The sequence below is a fragment of the Eubalaena glacialis genome, chromosome 16 (assembly GCF_028564815.1).
Source record: "Eubalaena glacialis isolate mEubGla1 chromosome 16, mEubGla1.1.hap2.+ XY, whole genome shotgun sequence".
NCBI classification, from domain to species: domain Eukaryota; kingdom Metazoa; phylum Chordata; class Mammalia; order Artiodactyla; family Balaenidae; genus Eubalaena; species Eubalaena glacialis.
In genome coordinates, this window is record NC_083731.1 from 33,811,455 (window position 1) to 33,826,475 (window position 15,021).

Consider the following 15,021-nt stretch of genomic DNA (forward strand, 5'->3'; position numbering starts at 1 on the left):
ATTCAAATCAACGCAGCCTCACGCTGGCGAGGAGCGCCAGGGGCGGAGCCTGCCCGGCGTGAGCTGGGGACGCGCAGTGTGATTGCCCAGGAGAAAGGAAGGCGCTGCACTTCCGGGTCAGGCCCTTCGCTCGCGCCCCCCTTGGCCTCAGCCATGGCGAGTAGCAGCGGCGTCGGGGCGGCGGCGGCGAATCTGAATGCGGTGAGAGAGACCATGGACGGTGAGTGCCCGTGTCGCCCCCTTTACCTTGCCTCGGTTCCCCGGAGCCCAGGCGCTCGGGCGGGGGTGGGCCCACAAGGACTTCTGATCCACCTCCTGCTTAGATCGGCATCTTTGGAGATCCTCCCAAGGGACCCGCCAGGGCCGCAGTGCTGATGGCCCCATCCTTTGAGAGTCGTCTCTTCGCTCCTGGGTAGTTTGTCGCGAGTACGGCGTTGCGGACCCACGTCAGCCCGGCGAGCGCTCAGTCCCTCCCGCGGCAAACCCCGCGCGCCGCTCACATCCCGCGCCCCCTCCCCGTGGTACGCCCACCTCCCCGCGTCCTTCCTCCAGCGCGCTCATTCCACGCCCCCCTCCCGCGCAGGGTCCGCGCGCCACGCCCCCCTCCCGCGCAGGCTCCCCGCGTCCCTCCTTTGGTACCGGCCTCGCGCTCCCCGCCACCCCGCGCCGCAGCCAGTGCCCGGGGCGCCTCGAAAGCGCCCCAGACTGCAGGCCCTTTGCGGACAGTGGCCTCGAGTGTTTGGTCACCGCCAAGGCCTTTGTCTCTTGCACTTCAGCAGACGCGTTTTAAATACCCGGTGGAGGAGCAAGTTGTCCCTTCATCAAAGTTGCCCCAATTTCGTCTTGGAGCAGGTGATGCCGGTGTCTGGGGGGCTGCGGGCGTATTTATCCGTTTCGGAGCTTGGAGCACGCGGGTAAAGCGTACCCGCAAGTAGTAGGGAAAAAAAGCGTCTTGGAGTTGTCCTCTCTCTTCTCTCTTATGCCGGCCCTGCCACTTTATACGCCTGGTGGTGGGCTTGGACAAGCTACTTAAACGTCTTTGAGCCCGCTTCTTTTTATTCTGTAAAACAAGTTTACTACTTCCCAGGGTTGTAAATATTTAAATAAGATAACCAGGTAAAAACATCTCGAAGGTGACCATTAAAAGATACTTATTGTATTATTTTTGTGTATAAGATGTCATCCCACTTGCAGACGCTTTCGTTGTCCCCATTTTATTTGCATCCACCTGTATATGAGTGTTTGATAGATGGTAAACATTGGTGTTTGCACTTTCCAAGGGATACCCACATCGGCCTCTATCTCTGTCAAAACATGGAATTCTCACTAAGCAGTGTCAGCCTTCATGTCGTGTCTCTGTCTCCACCATAGGCTCCACTTCCTTTTAGAGCCCCTCCTTATGGACTTTAATTTATTTAATTTTGGCTGTGTCCGGTCTTTCGTTGCAGCCCCCGGGCTTCTCTAGCTGTGGTTCACGGGCTCCAGAGCGCGCAGGCTCAGTAGTTGCCCTGCAGCATGTGGGATGTTAGTTCCCCAACCAGGGATCAAACCTGCGTTCCCTGCATTGCAAGATGGATTCTTAACCACTGGACCACCAGGGAAGTCCCCTTATGGGGACTTCTGGTAAAGCTTCTGGCTTTTTCTGCCCTGGAAAAAAGCCTTTTCAAAGAATTATTTTTATTATTAGAGCCTTTGCATCTAATATTTTACTTACCAAGTATCTGCTTTGCCCTTTTTCTGAAAAATAGAATTTTGTTAATACCATATTTAGCCTGTTTTCCCATCCTCCTAGATGTATCACAGCTTATTAGTTTTATTTTGTAAGTGGATATATGTACATAGAAACTATATGTGTACAACATTATTGTCTTTTATCTTTGCTTGGAAGCCAGTGTGGTTTCTGAACAGGAAGGAGAATATATGGCCAGATTTCTAGTCAATTTTCTTTTTTTTTTTTTTTTTTTTTAATTTTATTTATTTATTTATTTATTTATTTATTTATGGCTGTGTTGGGTCTTCGTTTCTGTGCGAGGGCTTTCTCTAGTTGCGGCAAGCGGGGGCCACTCTTCATCGCGGTGCGCGGGCCTCTCACTATTGCAGCCTCTCTTGTTGCGGAGCACAGGCTCCAGACGCGCAGGCTCAGTAGTTGTGGCGCACGGGCCTAGTTGCTCCGCGGCATGTGGGATCTTCCCAGACCAGGGCTCGAACCCGTGTCCCCTGCATCGGCAGGCAGATTCTCAACCACTGCGCCACCAGGGAAGCCCCTAGTCAATTTTCTTATGTTAGCTGTGCATAGGTTCCTTAATTATATGGCCACAGGATTCCATTTGAATAGAAAACTCTCATTTTCTCTCTGGTGGAACTCCTGTTATAGAAATGAGAACTGATCATTTGTATTGGTTGCATCATCAAGATTTTCACTGAGAGAACTTTGTGTAAAATGAAGATTATAGAGAGTGTAAGAACATGAAAAATTGAAGAAAGACCAGGTTTTTTTTTTTTTAAAACCAACCTTGATGGAGAGAATGTGAATTAAAGAACACTGCTCCTCTACATGCAGTTTGCCCACAAACCAGAAGGTAAAAAAGAAAGGCCCCAGGTTGGCAGTGGCTCACATCTGTTAAATGTGGCAGTTAGATCCTGTCGTGTCCATTGGAACTCCAAACTTACAGAAAATCACTGCTATCATGCCATAATTGGGTCCAAAACAATCATTCACATAAAAATGTGAAGTTTAATTATTGCAAAGTTAATGAAAATATTTTCCATGCTGCCTGTAACGATTGAGGCACAATGGGAAACATAGTGCAATGCTATTAATAATTGACCATATACTGAACTGAAAAAGTCCTAAATGCAGTTATTTCATAAACCCACCTTCCTCCACCCTCGTTCTCAGAAATAGAACTTTAAATTGCCCAAGGGACTAGGCTGACCTACTCAAAAACCATTATTATTTGAAATTCTGTTAATGTGGGGTTTCCCTGTATTCAAATCTATCTGTGAGAGCCAATCTGAAGTGTTCAAAACTTTTTGGGTCTGAATGCCCTCCTTCAAGATCTAGTATATTTCTCCTCATCCTTTTCTACCTGCCTCCCATCAGTATTAGAGTCAGCTAAGTGATTTAATATTTTAATTGATGTCAAATGATTTGCAGGGGTTGTAGAATTCAGCTATGAGTATTTGTAATTTTATTGTGAAATGAAAGGATTTTGATAAAGGTACTTTAGACAGGGAGGAAGCGGTGGACTTTATTTATCTGCACAGATCACTCTGAAAGGAAGCTGATTGATCCTGGCCCTGATTCAGTATAGGGTCTATTGCATAAGGGCCTCCACTCTCTCTTAGTTCCTCAACATTCTCTTCCTGCATTTCCTTTTGAAAATATCAGGCTCTTCCAATTACCTTTCTCCCTCCTCCAATGTACTTAATTGCCTCTTTTGCTTTTCAACGTTTTGAAATGTTAGATACTCTTTGTTGATAGCTTCATACTTTAATTCTTATTTTCTTAAAGTTCTAGAGTTTTCCTTATGCCTCTAATTTTTTACTACTAGTAATTACGTTTTTGGCAACTGTGATTCAAATGTACCTCTTCCCTGCTAGAGGCTTCGATGTAATACAATTGTGCTCAGTATTTGCAGGGGAATTTGTTCCAGGACCCCACCCACCCACCTAATACCATAATCTGTGGATGCTCAAGTCCATCATATAAAATGGCAGAATATTTGCATATAACCTCCGTACATCCTCTTGTATACTTTAAATCCTCTCTCAGTTATTTATAATTCCTAATAAATGTGAATGCTATAAAAACAGTTGCCTGCACATACATGGCAAATTCAAGGTTTGCTTTTGGGAACTTTCTGGAATTTTTTTCCCCAAATATTTTCAATCCACAGTTGCTTGAATGCAGTGTGGAACCCATGGATACGGAAGGCCATCTGTTCTACTTTATGTATCAGATAGTAAACTAGCAAAAGGAGTGAAGAGAGTCCACGGTGTACAGGGCAGTGTCAGTGAAGCGAACGTGTAGCCCACGCTCCCACCATCAATCCCGTTGCTCACGTGAGACCTCCCCTTCCTCCTCCTCTTCACTAATCTTGTTCAATTCTTCACTCATCTCAGATTTGACCACTTGTCTTAAACTCTCCCGTTCATGCCGCCCACCAGTCTTTTCTCCATAATTACAATAACTTAGCTGGACTCCCTCTCCACACGTGTTCTACCCCCTTCCAGGATCCATTCTATGTTTTGCAGCCAAAATCTTTAAAAAATGAAAATCTGATCTTGTCACACTCCTGTTTTATATCTTCTAATAGCCTCCCAAAGTTCTCAGATCTTTAATAGGGCCTTAGTGGATTCTCATGTCTGCCTCATCTCATATTTTACACGTATTCAGCCCCCTTAATTACACAGTCTTCACATGAGCCTTTCAGTCTGTGAATTTACCAAGGTCTCCCCAGCGTAAGACCTCGTGCACAATCTGTTTTGTTGGCTCCCAGTCTTTGCCCTTCCTCCTGCCTCCGCATTAGTCAGGTTGATTTCTAGTCACCCTCGAAGTCTAAGCTTAATTGTCACTTCTTCAGACAAGTCTTTCCTAAGTTGTGTCCTTCACAACTAAGTAAGATGCCTTGTAATTTGTTTTGGAAGTATGCTATCCTTTTCCGTCATTTTACTTATCATAACTGGAATCAGTTGTTGTTTTATCATATGTCTCTTTTAGACTGTACTTTCCATGAGGACTGGGACCATATCTGTCTTGTCCACAACTACATTTCCAGCAGTAGCATAGTAGGCACAAAATACATACAGGTACCAATTATACAGTAGACACTACAGAAATATTTATTGACTGATGGCAGAGAGTATGTGAAGTTAGGACGTAATGATCAAAGTGACTTTTAAAAGAAAGCTTAACGGAAGAAATACTAGTACTGAGATGGCCCTGAAAGACAGCGTAGAGTTGTATGCAGGGAAGAGAAAAGGCAGAAGAGAAAAGCATGAACAAAGGCATGAAGTCAGGAGTAATAAAAATATAAATAAAGTATAAAATATAAAAATATAAATAAAAATATAGCATTTATAGATGAGGGTCTACCATGAGGAGAAAACTGGAGAGAGAGGAGAATTTGAGAGAGAACTGGAGAGAGGATGATACAGTTGGAATAGGGTCAGAATGTGGGTTGTAGTTGTCTGTTGCCCTGTAACAAACCACCCCAAACTTGAGGGCCTAAAACCACAACAGTTACTTTTCTCTCACAGTCCTGGGTGTTGCCCAATCTCATCTAGATCAGGGGTCCCTAACCCCCGGGCTGTGGACCGCTACCCGTCCGCGGCCTGTTAGGAGCCGGGCCGCACAGCAAGCAAAGCTTCATCTGCCGCTTCCCATTGCTCGCTTTAACGCCTGACCATCCCCCCGCCCCCCAGTGGAAAAATTGTCTTGCACAAAACCGGTCCCTGGTGCCAAAAAGGTTGGTGACCGCTGCTCTAGGTAGTTCTCCCCGAGCGTGTCTTGTGCATTGCCATCAGACAGTGCTGAGTCTGGAGTCATCTCAGAGCTTACTCACATACCTGCTGGTTGATGCTGGTGTTAGCTGGGCCCTCAGCAGGGGTTGCTGTCTGGAACATGTGGGTTTCTTCACACTTGGAGGCTGGTTCCAAGGAGGAGTGTCTCAAGAGAGAGCCTGGAGAGAGCTCTATTGCCTTTTTAACCCAGCCTCCAAAGTCGTGCAGTGTCACTATAGGGAATGCCGTCTTCCGTGAGCCCTGAGCTCTGTTTGCCGAGAATGCAAGGCCCTGACTGCTCTTTCCTCCTGCTGTTTCTCAGGGTTGTGTTGACCGTGAGCAGCAGTGAGGGATGAAGTAACATCTACCTACTTGCTACGGGCTTATTGTAAAAGTTGGGATTCCCCAAGCTCAGTGTTCTTCAGCTGTGAATGTGGTCTGTCAGTGATGTGTTCCCTCACAAGGTCAGAGGAGAAAAGCTGCCCGGTCATTTCAGTGTTTGATGAAGAGTTATCAATAAGACTCAAATTTTTTTTTTCTGATTTTAAAGTCTTAGCCAAAGAAACTGTACATTTTTAACATGCTAAAGTATAGCTACATGAAACCAGCACCATCCTTAACATTAATGTTAAGTGCATTTTAAATAAAATTGAAAATACCTGCTTTCACTACCTTTTTAAAATGTTGATATGAAAGATTTGCGAATAGCACAGGATAGGGGAAAAAAGACTATCAAAAAGGACATGAAACTGTTATTTGTAGGTAGAATGATTATCTGAGTAGCAAACAAAAGAGAATCAACAGAAAAATTGTTAGAAGCTTCAGTAGATTTGTTAAGGTGGCTGGCTACAAAATAAAAATAAGTAATGTCCTAGAGTATTGGCACTAACCACTCAGAATATGCATGAGTGAGGTGGAAATCCATTTATGAAAACAATCCAAACAAAACATTAAAGAAATTGATCATTCACTATCAAAATCGATGATTGAGCACTTGCTGCAACTTTCTGCTCCAAGCATATAAAAATGACAGGAAATAACATTAAAATACAATGGTCAGCGTAACCATGTTCAAAAACGAGAAAAGGAAGTCTCCATTGATTAGAAAGAGAGAGGTTCCCCCCAAAGAACGGAGCAGATGGGAACCATAGCAGGGGGTTGGGAATGAAACCTGGGGAAGGATGCCGCCCTGCCTGAGTGAAGCCGGGGGCCCAAATTGTGTCATCTGCCAGGCCAGGGATTGAGAAGCATCATCCATGTATCTTGTGGGTCTGGAGTCAGGATGCTTCCAGAGGGCTGAAGCCAGTGTGAGACCACCCATCCAAGAACATCCAAGGATGTCCAAGAAAAATCTCCTGTGGAAGATGAGCTTTCCGCCAAAAGTCACAAAGCACCTAAGGTAGATGAAAAACATAAATAAACAACTAACATGAAAATGAAAAAAAAGAGAAAGAGAGAGAAAGTAGTAGTAACAGCTGACCCTTTTATTGAGCACTGTCATATGCCAAACACCATTCTAAGTGCGTCCTTCAATCCTCACAACCGTCCTATAAAGTAAGTACTATTGTTATCCCCATTTTCTAGAATGATGAAAGAAAGGCACAGAGCAGTTACCTTGCCTAGTAAGTACTGAAAGTGGAAAATGAACCCAGGTTGTCTGCCTCTGGAGAGCATACTCTAAACCACTCTCTTTTGCTGCTTGTTTATATGTGAAGCAGAAAACAGAAATCTCAAAAATGGCTAAAGATAAGAACATATAGCCTCCAGTAGGTAAAGGCAGAAACAACAGCCACAAAATAAGGAGTGGTTATAAATAAGCGTTTAGCTGTGAAACCAGAACATGTGATTATGGGGGGAAATAAGAAATCTTAAGATAGAGTTATTGAAATAAATTCAGCAGATAACGTGAATAACAGCCTGAATACAACTGAAAAGCAAAGTATGTTGGAATATCAAAACTGAAGAAATGAAAACGGAAGGGGCTGTCAGCTTCCAGCCAAGATAGAGTAACAGGGACTGGATTTACCTTCCTACCTGAAGCAACCAACAGAATCCAGGCAAAACATGCAGAACAATGGTTTTCAAGACACTGGACATCAGGCAAGGAAGGACAGTGATTCCTGAGAGGCAGGAAACAAACGAAGTGAGCCAGATAGCTGCCCCAGCTTCCTACCTTCAGAGTTTTCAGGCCACAGTGCGGTGGGGGGAGGGGAGTGACTCAGGCAGAGCCCAGGGGGCACCCTGACTTGAGTAGAAGGAACTTAGGGTCCAGGGAGACCAAGGCAGGTAGAGTTTTCAGGACAGAGTACCTGAGAGGAAAGAGCCCGCGCCCAAAGAGAATTCTGGAGATCCACAGAGGGGTCTCCCTCAAGTATTCAGCATAGCATTGATCACATGTGCAAGGAAAGTACCCCAAAAGCTGGGGAAAGAGCCATTTGAAAGGATTAAAGGGAACAGTACATTACGCTCACACAGAACTGGGAATAGAGCCTGTGTCTACCAGCCAGAGTGGAAAACTTCATAATTCGCAAGACATTGTGTGGGTATTAATTAGCCCTGTGCTAAATGGGGCTCTGGTCCCGACTAATGAATCTTAGAAGATCCCAAAGGATCAAACTGTTTATAACCGTATCTCATTACAAAGCTTGAGAATATGTATAGAGATACAGAAATATCCAGCACCCAACAAGGTAAAATTCACAATGTCCGGCATCCACTCAAAAATTATTAGGTGTGCAAAACAGAAGAATATGACCCATGATGAGGAGGAAATTTTAATCTGTTGAAACAGACCCACAGTTGACACAGATGTTAGGATTAGCAGATGAAGACATTAGAACGGTACTCCATGTGTTCAAAAAGTTAAGTAGAGGAATGGAAGATAAGGGTTTTTTAAAAGACTCAAATTGAACTAGAGATGAAAATGAATGTAAGGTATGAAAAAGTGGGAATGGCCCGTATCATGAGCATCATGAATATTGTAAAAGTTTTCAGAAGGACTTAGACTTAAGTTAATGGATGGCTTAATATTATTAACTTGTTCATTCATCCCAAAATAATGTGTTGTTTTCATACAATTCAAATCAGAATCCAAATGGTATATTACTGACTGAGCAGTTCCACTTCTAGGAATTTATTCTGATAAAATTAAGTTACTATGTGCAGATACTTATTACAATATTATTTTAATGGGGGAAACATGAGACCCATCTAACAAAATAGCAGAGTGGTTAAGTAATGTATAATGTTTCCATAAAATGGAATGTAACATGACTAATTAAATTACATTGCAAAAGAATACTAAAAAGTGGACAAATGTTCAGAATAATCTTGATTATGATATATGAATTTTAGATAGATATTAAGTGAGTGGTAGAATGTAAACCAAGATGTAGAAAGCAGTTTTGTGGAGGGAGGATGTAAATTTATTTTTAAGTTTCTAGAGCTAGGTAAGGGGAAGACAGTATTACATGCCAGTTTCCAAATCTAGGGATGCTATGCTAGTTCTCTGGTATTATGCAGTATTACATGAATTAAAAACAGAAGTATTAATGTGCATGTTTTAAAATGTTATAAGATTTTGTTTTTGAAATTTTCTGTCTTTTTACAGTTCTGCTTGAGATTTCAAGAATTTTGAATACTGGATTAGATATGGAAACTCTGTCTATATGTGTAAGGCTCTGTGAACAAGGAATTAACCCCGAAGCTTTATCATCAGTTATTAAGGAACTTCGCAAGGCCGCTGAAGCATTAAAGGTAGAGATTCGTATATTAACTCTCTAAGTAAAGATGCTTTTGTTTAGAAAATGATTAATGATGAAGTTATGTGAAAGATTCTAAACATGATTAAGCTAGCATCTATCATCATCAGGAGAAATTCTGACGGCCAGGAGCTTTGTAGCATATGTTCAGATCACAAAATTTGCTGCTATCTGGACCATGTTGTATTTTCTTAGAAGTTTCCAGTTGTGTTTAGAATTCTCCTTGTATTGTGGGTAATAGTGTGACTGCCCCCAAAAAAATATGCTTAAGTCCACCACCTGTGACTATCACCTTATTTGGAAATAGTGTATCTGTAGGTATAATCAAATTGAGATGAGATCATAATGGATTAATGACCAATGTTCTTATAAAGACAAGGGAAATTTGGACACATATATGCAAAGCGCACACCATGTGAAGACACAGACACAGGGGAGAATGCCAGGTGATAACAGAGGCAGAGACTGGTGTGATGGCGTCTACAAGCCAAAGGAGGCCAAGGATTGTTGGCAGCCACCAGAAGCTAAGAGGCAAGGAAGGATGCTCTGCTAGAGCCTTCAGAGAGAGAATGGCCGTGCTGACACCTTGATTTTGGACTTCTGCCTCCAGAACTATGAGAGAATACTTTTCTGTTGTTTTAAGCCACCTAGTTGGTGGTACTTTGTTATGGCAGCCCTAGAAATCTAATACAGATTCACTACTGGGAAGTGGAGTGCTGCTGTAAGAAATACCTGAAAATGTGGAAGTGGCTTTGGAATTGGGGAATGGATAGAGATTGGAAAGTTTTAAGATGCATGATAGAAAAAGCCTAGACTGCCTTGAAGAGACTGTTGTAGGTGACTGTAGGTGTTATAGGTGATTCTGGTGAGAGCTCAGAAAGAAGAGAGAAGAACTTCAGTCATCTCAGAGAATACATATATCATTATGCACAGAATCTTGCTAGAATATGAACGTGAAAGGTGCTTCTGGTGAGGTCTCAGATGGAAATGAGGAACATTAGTTATTGGACACTGGAGGGAAGGCCATCCTCGGTATAAAGAGCACTTGGCTGAATTATGTTCTGCTGTTGAAAGGAAAACAAAACTTATAAGCAATGACTTGGATGTTTAGCTGAGGAAATTTCCGAAGTATGGAAAGTGCAGCCTTATTTCTCTTTGCTGCTTACAGTAAAATGTAGGAGAAATGAGAAATTGAGGAAGGAACTGATAAGCAAAAAGGAACCAGCACTTGCTTTGGGAAGTTCTCAGCTTACCCAGGTAGCATGCTCTGGAAAGAAGGCCGAGAGTGTGGCTGGACAACCTTTGGTGAAGAGATTAGGTTGTGTGACTCAGATGCAGTCCACCATCTCAGCACGAAACCATGCCAGCTTGGACTGAAAGGAGCCAGTACAGGATGAAATGAAGGAAAGCTGCCAGACTTCTGGGATTGCACTGGCAGGACACTGGCTTCTGGTGCTACCTGGCTGTGAATGTATGCTCATCCTTCAAGAAGAGGGGAGAGTGGCTCAGAGGCCAGGAACTGCTGAGGCCAGTGGGCTGGACCGCCAGCATGGACCCAGAGGACCACCGTTTTTCAAATTCACACTCACCACCTTTTAATTGCTGAGACTGGAAACAGGAAAAGCATTGTGTTCCCTCTCTTGCTTGCACACACTCTGATTTTAAAATCTCACGATTTTTATTTCCATGTTTATGTAGCACTCACTCACCATGAATACTGAAACTTCAAGTCAGTCCCTCTTAAACCTTGTCCAAGGACAAAATGGCTTCTCTCTACCCTTTCTTCTTTCCTTTGAGGATGTAGGCGTATGAAACCTGTAGCTTACCCATCTCAGATTAAGTTACTCTCCAATAAGTTCCAATAATTTGGGTCATTGGTTTTGTGCTTTTTAAAACCTTTTCATTATTAAATCTGGCACAAAAAGGTAAACAAGACACATTTACAGAGCAAAAATTTATCATGAAGAGAATACCTATACAATTCTCATTGCCAGCACCCTAGAAGTTCCGTTATGCTCCCCCATCACTAACCTCTCTTTCCCACTACCCACTCCAGTAACTACTGTCCTGATTTTTATGGTAGATACTTTGTTTTAACAGTTTTACTGACTAAGCATGGATCTCTAAACACCAGTTTCATTTTGTAAAATTTTTGAACTTGATATAAATGGAATCTTGCAGCACAGTTGTTTTTTTTAAGTGTAAAATTTATATAGATTTTAGTATATTCACAAAGTTGTACAGCCATCACAATTAACTGTAGAACATTTTAATCACCCCCAAAAGAAACCTTACACCCATCAGCAGTCATTCTCCATTCTCCCTTTCTCTCAGCCCCTAGGAAACATTAATCCACTTTGTCTCTATGGCTTTGTCTATTCCACACATTTCATATAATTGTGACCTTTTGTCTCTGGCTTCTCTCACTTAGCATAATGTTTTCAAGATCCCTCCATGTCATAGCATGTATCAGTACTTTATTTCTTTTTATTGTCAAATAATATTCCATTGTATGGATATACCACATTTTATCCATTCATCAGTTGATTGGCATTTGGGTTGTTCCCACTTTTTGGCTATTATGAACAATGCCAGCACAGTTTTTTTACTGGGTTATTTCGTTTGACATTATGTTTATGAGGTTCATTTCTGTTGAGTATAGCTGGAGTGCATTCCTTTTCACTGTAATAACCATGTTTCATTGTACAAATGTACTATAACTTATTTATCCTTCCTACTATGAATGGATATTAGGTTGCTTCCAGTCGGGAGCTATTACAAATGTGCTGCTGTTAGCTTAGTTCTCTATGTCTCCTGATGCATGTATGTGAGCATTTCTGTTGAGTGTGTATCTAGAAGTAAAATTGCTGGATCATAGCTTATATGTATCTTCCACTTGAAGAGGTAATGTCAAACTTTACTAAAGTAGTTGTATGAATTTATATCCCCACCAGCAGCATATGAATTTCCCTTGCTTCACATCTTTGCCAACACTTATTATTGTCAGTCTTTTTAATTTTAGTTGTTCTGGTAGGTGTTTATGAGTTTGTCATTTTATTGGCATTTCTCTGAGTACCAGTGAGGTTGAATGCGTTTTCACATGTTTTTTGGCCATTTTCTTTTGTGAGATATCTTTTCGTGTAGCTTGCCCATTTTTCTGGGTTGTCTGTCCTTTTCTTTGTGGGTAGTCTTTCTTTAAATATTTTGGAAATAAACCTTTTGTCAGATATACATGTAAGGTTTCTGATTTTTTAATCAAAAATTTTAAATAATTATAGAAACTATTCAGATTTTCTGTTTTTTAACTCACAACTGTTGCTTTCATATGACAGAAGAATAACTGAATAATACAATAAGAATAGCTAATATTTATGAGTACTTTTCCTTTTGCCAAACTCAGTGCACTAAAGGCTTTCCTTGCATTGTTTCCTCTATAATCACAACAAGGATGTGTATTACAGCTAGTAGTAGTTTACCACTAAGGAACCTGAAGCTATGGTGACTAACTTACTTCTCTCAGGACTTAACAGGTGGTTGAGTTGGGAGTTGAACTCAGACCCTCTGACATCAGAGTTGTTAACTGTTAAGTTTCTACCTACAGTAAGTTCTAAAAAATATCTGAGCCTGCTATTTAAGAAAGGATGAAAATGGTGGTTAGAACTGGGTCAGTGGGCTATAGCCCAGGAACATTCCCTGGCTTAGTGTTGTCTCATAACCCTGTTGATAAAAATAATAGGTATCATAGCCTTTCATCAGTACATTTCTAAAATTCCAGTGGAAGAGGATTTATTTAATATACATCTTCCACAACTATAAGAATTTTTGTTCACCTATGGTGGAGTTTGAAAGAGAATAAGGAGGCAGCATAGGAAGAGATTTTTGTATGTAATGCAATTTGAATGCTACTGTTAGCCTAGCAATCAGTTCAAAAGGTAGTTCTAAGAATGTACTGCAAAAAGTGAAAACCAATGCATTATCCTGATAAAAGTTCTTTGGTATATGTGGGGGAGGAGTTGTTTGTTAATAACAGTACAGTATTGACAAATTTATATCCATGGTGTCTCTTTTTCTGTGGTTTTATTATAATGAATCATACTTTCTTGTTCTAGGTTGCTGAAAATATGACAAGCTGACTTTCTGAAGAAATCCTGGTGAGATATGTCAAGCTCTGCAAGAGGATTGAAGATTGCATTGTAGTTAAGAATGTACAATGAAATCACTGCATGTAGCAATGTGGAAACATTGTCCTTTTTAAAAGAATTATAAAACCATAGCTTTATAAATCAGTGGAAAGTGGCTTACGGAGAAAACTATCAGTTGTGTTTACACCACATCTTATTTTTTTTTAACAGTTCTAATGCTTTGGCACTGCTGTGTTCATATTTATGTATTCCTTATTTATAGCTCTGATAGCTTTAATTTTCTAAGCAGTCTGTCTATCAGATGTGCACATCTGCTGTGCCTGGTTGAAGTATAGTGGAACCCTTCAGTAGTAATGTTGTAGTTATGACTTGGTGACATTTCCATTATAAACTTTAATTTTGAATTGTTTATGCAGAATAACTGTAGATTTATGTTGTATTAGGCTGGAAGTTGACAATTTCGGCTACCAGTTGTGGATTTTGACTTAGATTCATTATGCATATCAGAATCTTGTTTTTTTATAAGAGCATGGAAAAACGTTTGTTGTAAACTGCTCTTTAACAAAGAATATTTAGTTTTTTTAAACATAAAGTTTGACTAGCAGTTAATATTGTGAAGCAGATCATATTTGTATTGATTGAAAAATGAAACTTAGAAACTTAGATTTTAAAAGTAATGACAGTGCTTAGCTTACTGTTATTTATCATTTGAATCATTTAAATTTAGTGAGAATATTAATAGAGAATGTTTTTCTTTCTAATTTTTATACTCTGTAAATCACGGCCTTAAAAATAATAATGCATAATGAAACAATTCCAGCATGAAAAGTCTTTTTTACTTTCGTTACATAAAAATAATTTGAGTGCTTACTTAATATACCTTGAGTGGTTATCTAGTAAATCACTAAATAGATGGTGTCACTCAACAAATAATGTTAATTATTTCCTGAAGGAATAAAGGTTTCCAGTCATTAAACAAAAACTAAATAATCAAGTGTTCTGTATCAGGAATTCTAAATATGCCTTTCTAAGCTCATTTTTATGTGTCATTATTTTTACCCTGAAAGTTTTAACTAATTGAAGTGATGGTTCAAAATAAATTTTAGAAAACTTAGGATAGCATGGATTCTGTTCCTATAACAGAATCTCAGTGGAATATTTTTCCCAAGACTGATACAGATTTAATCTGATTTTTTAAGACTTTGTTAGCTTCCCTTTAAATGATAGTATAGGGACTCCCCTGGAAATCCGGTCCAGTGGTTAAGACTCCACCTTCCAATGTAGGGGGTGCGAGTTTGATCTCTGGTCAGGGAACTAAGATCCCACATGCGGCGGGGTGCAGCCAAAAATTTTTTTAAAAAATGGTAGTACAAGCATATACTACTCTTTGGTAGCATTTTTTGTTCTTCAGACAAACCAAAGTGATTTTAATAAGGCTTAATAATACTTAATGGCAACCTTCTGTTCTATTTTAAAAATCTAGTCTTTTGACCACTTTGACTTTTTAAATACATGACATCTTTACCAAGTGCGCTGAAGGTCTATTATAGGGAGAACTGGTTGGGAGACAATAAAAGTTTTGATTGTAAGTCATTCATTTAATTAAAAAGCAT

General features: G+C 40.6%; 1 protein-coding gene across 1 annotated transcript; it reads left to right on the plus strand.

The window, feature by feature from the left end:
• Positions 1–108: 108 nt before the first annotated feature.
• On the plus strand, positions 109–14,047 carry MZT1 (mitotic spindle organizing protein 1). Its single transcript, XM_061170736.1, has 3 exons — positions 109–220; positions 9,116–9,261; positions 13,376–14,047. Exons 1-3 carry the CDS (start codon positions 154–156, stop codon positions 13,397–13,399), a joined length of 237 nt encoding a protein of 78 aa, XP_061026719.1. The 5' UTR covers positions 109–153; the 3' UTR covers positions 13,400–14,047.
• The last annotated feature ends 974 nt before the right edge of the window (positions 14,048–15,021 follow it).

What these genes read in the sequence shown, in the direction of transcription:
- MZT1 (XM_061170736.1), top strand. Translation starts at nt 154, where the DNA reads ATGGCGAGTAGCAGCGGCGTCGGGGCGGCGGCGGCGAATCTGAATGCG. An exon ending in GGTGAGAGAGACCATGGACG is followed by an intron (nt 221 to 9,115) that starts GTGAGTGCCCGT and finishes GTCTTTTTACAG; the next exon opens with TTCTGCTTGAGATTTCAAGA. An exon ending in AGGCCGCTGAAGCATTAAAG is followed by an intron (nt 9,262 to 13,375) that starts GTAGAGATTCGT and finishes TTCTTGTTCTAG; the next exon opens with GTTGCTGAAAATATGACAAG.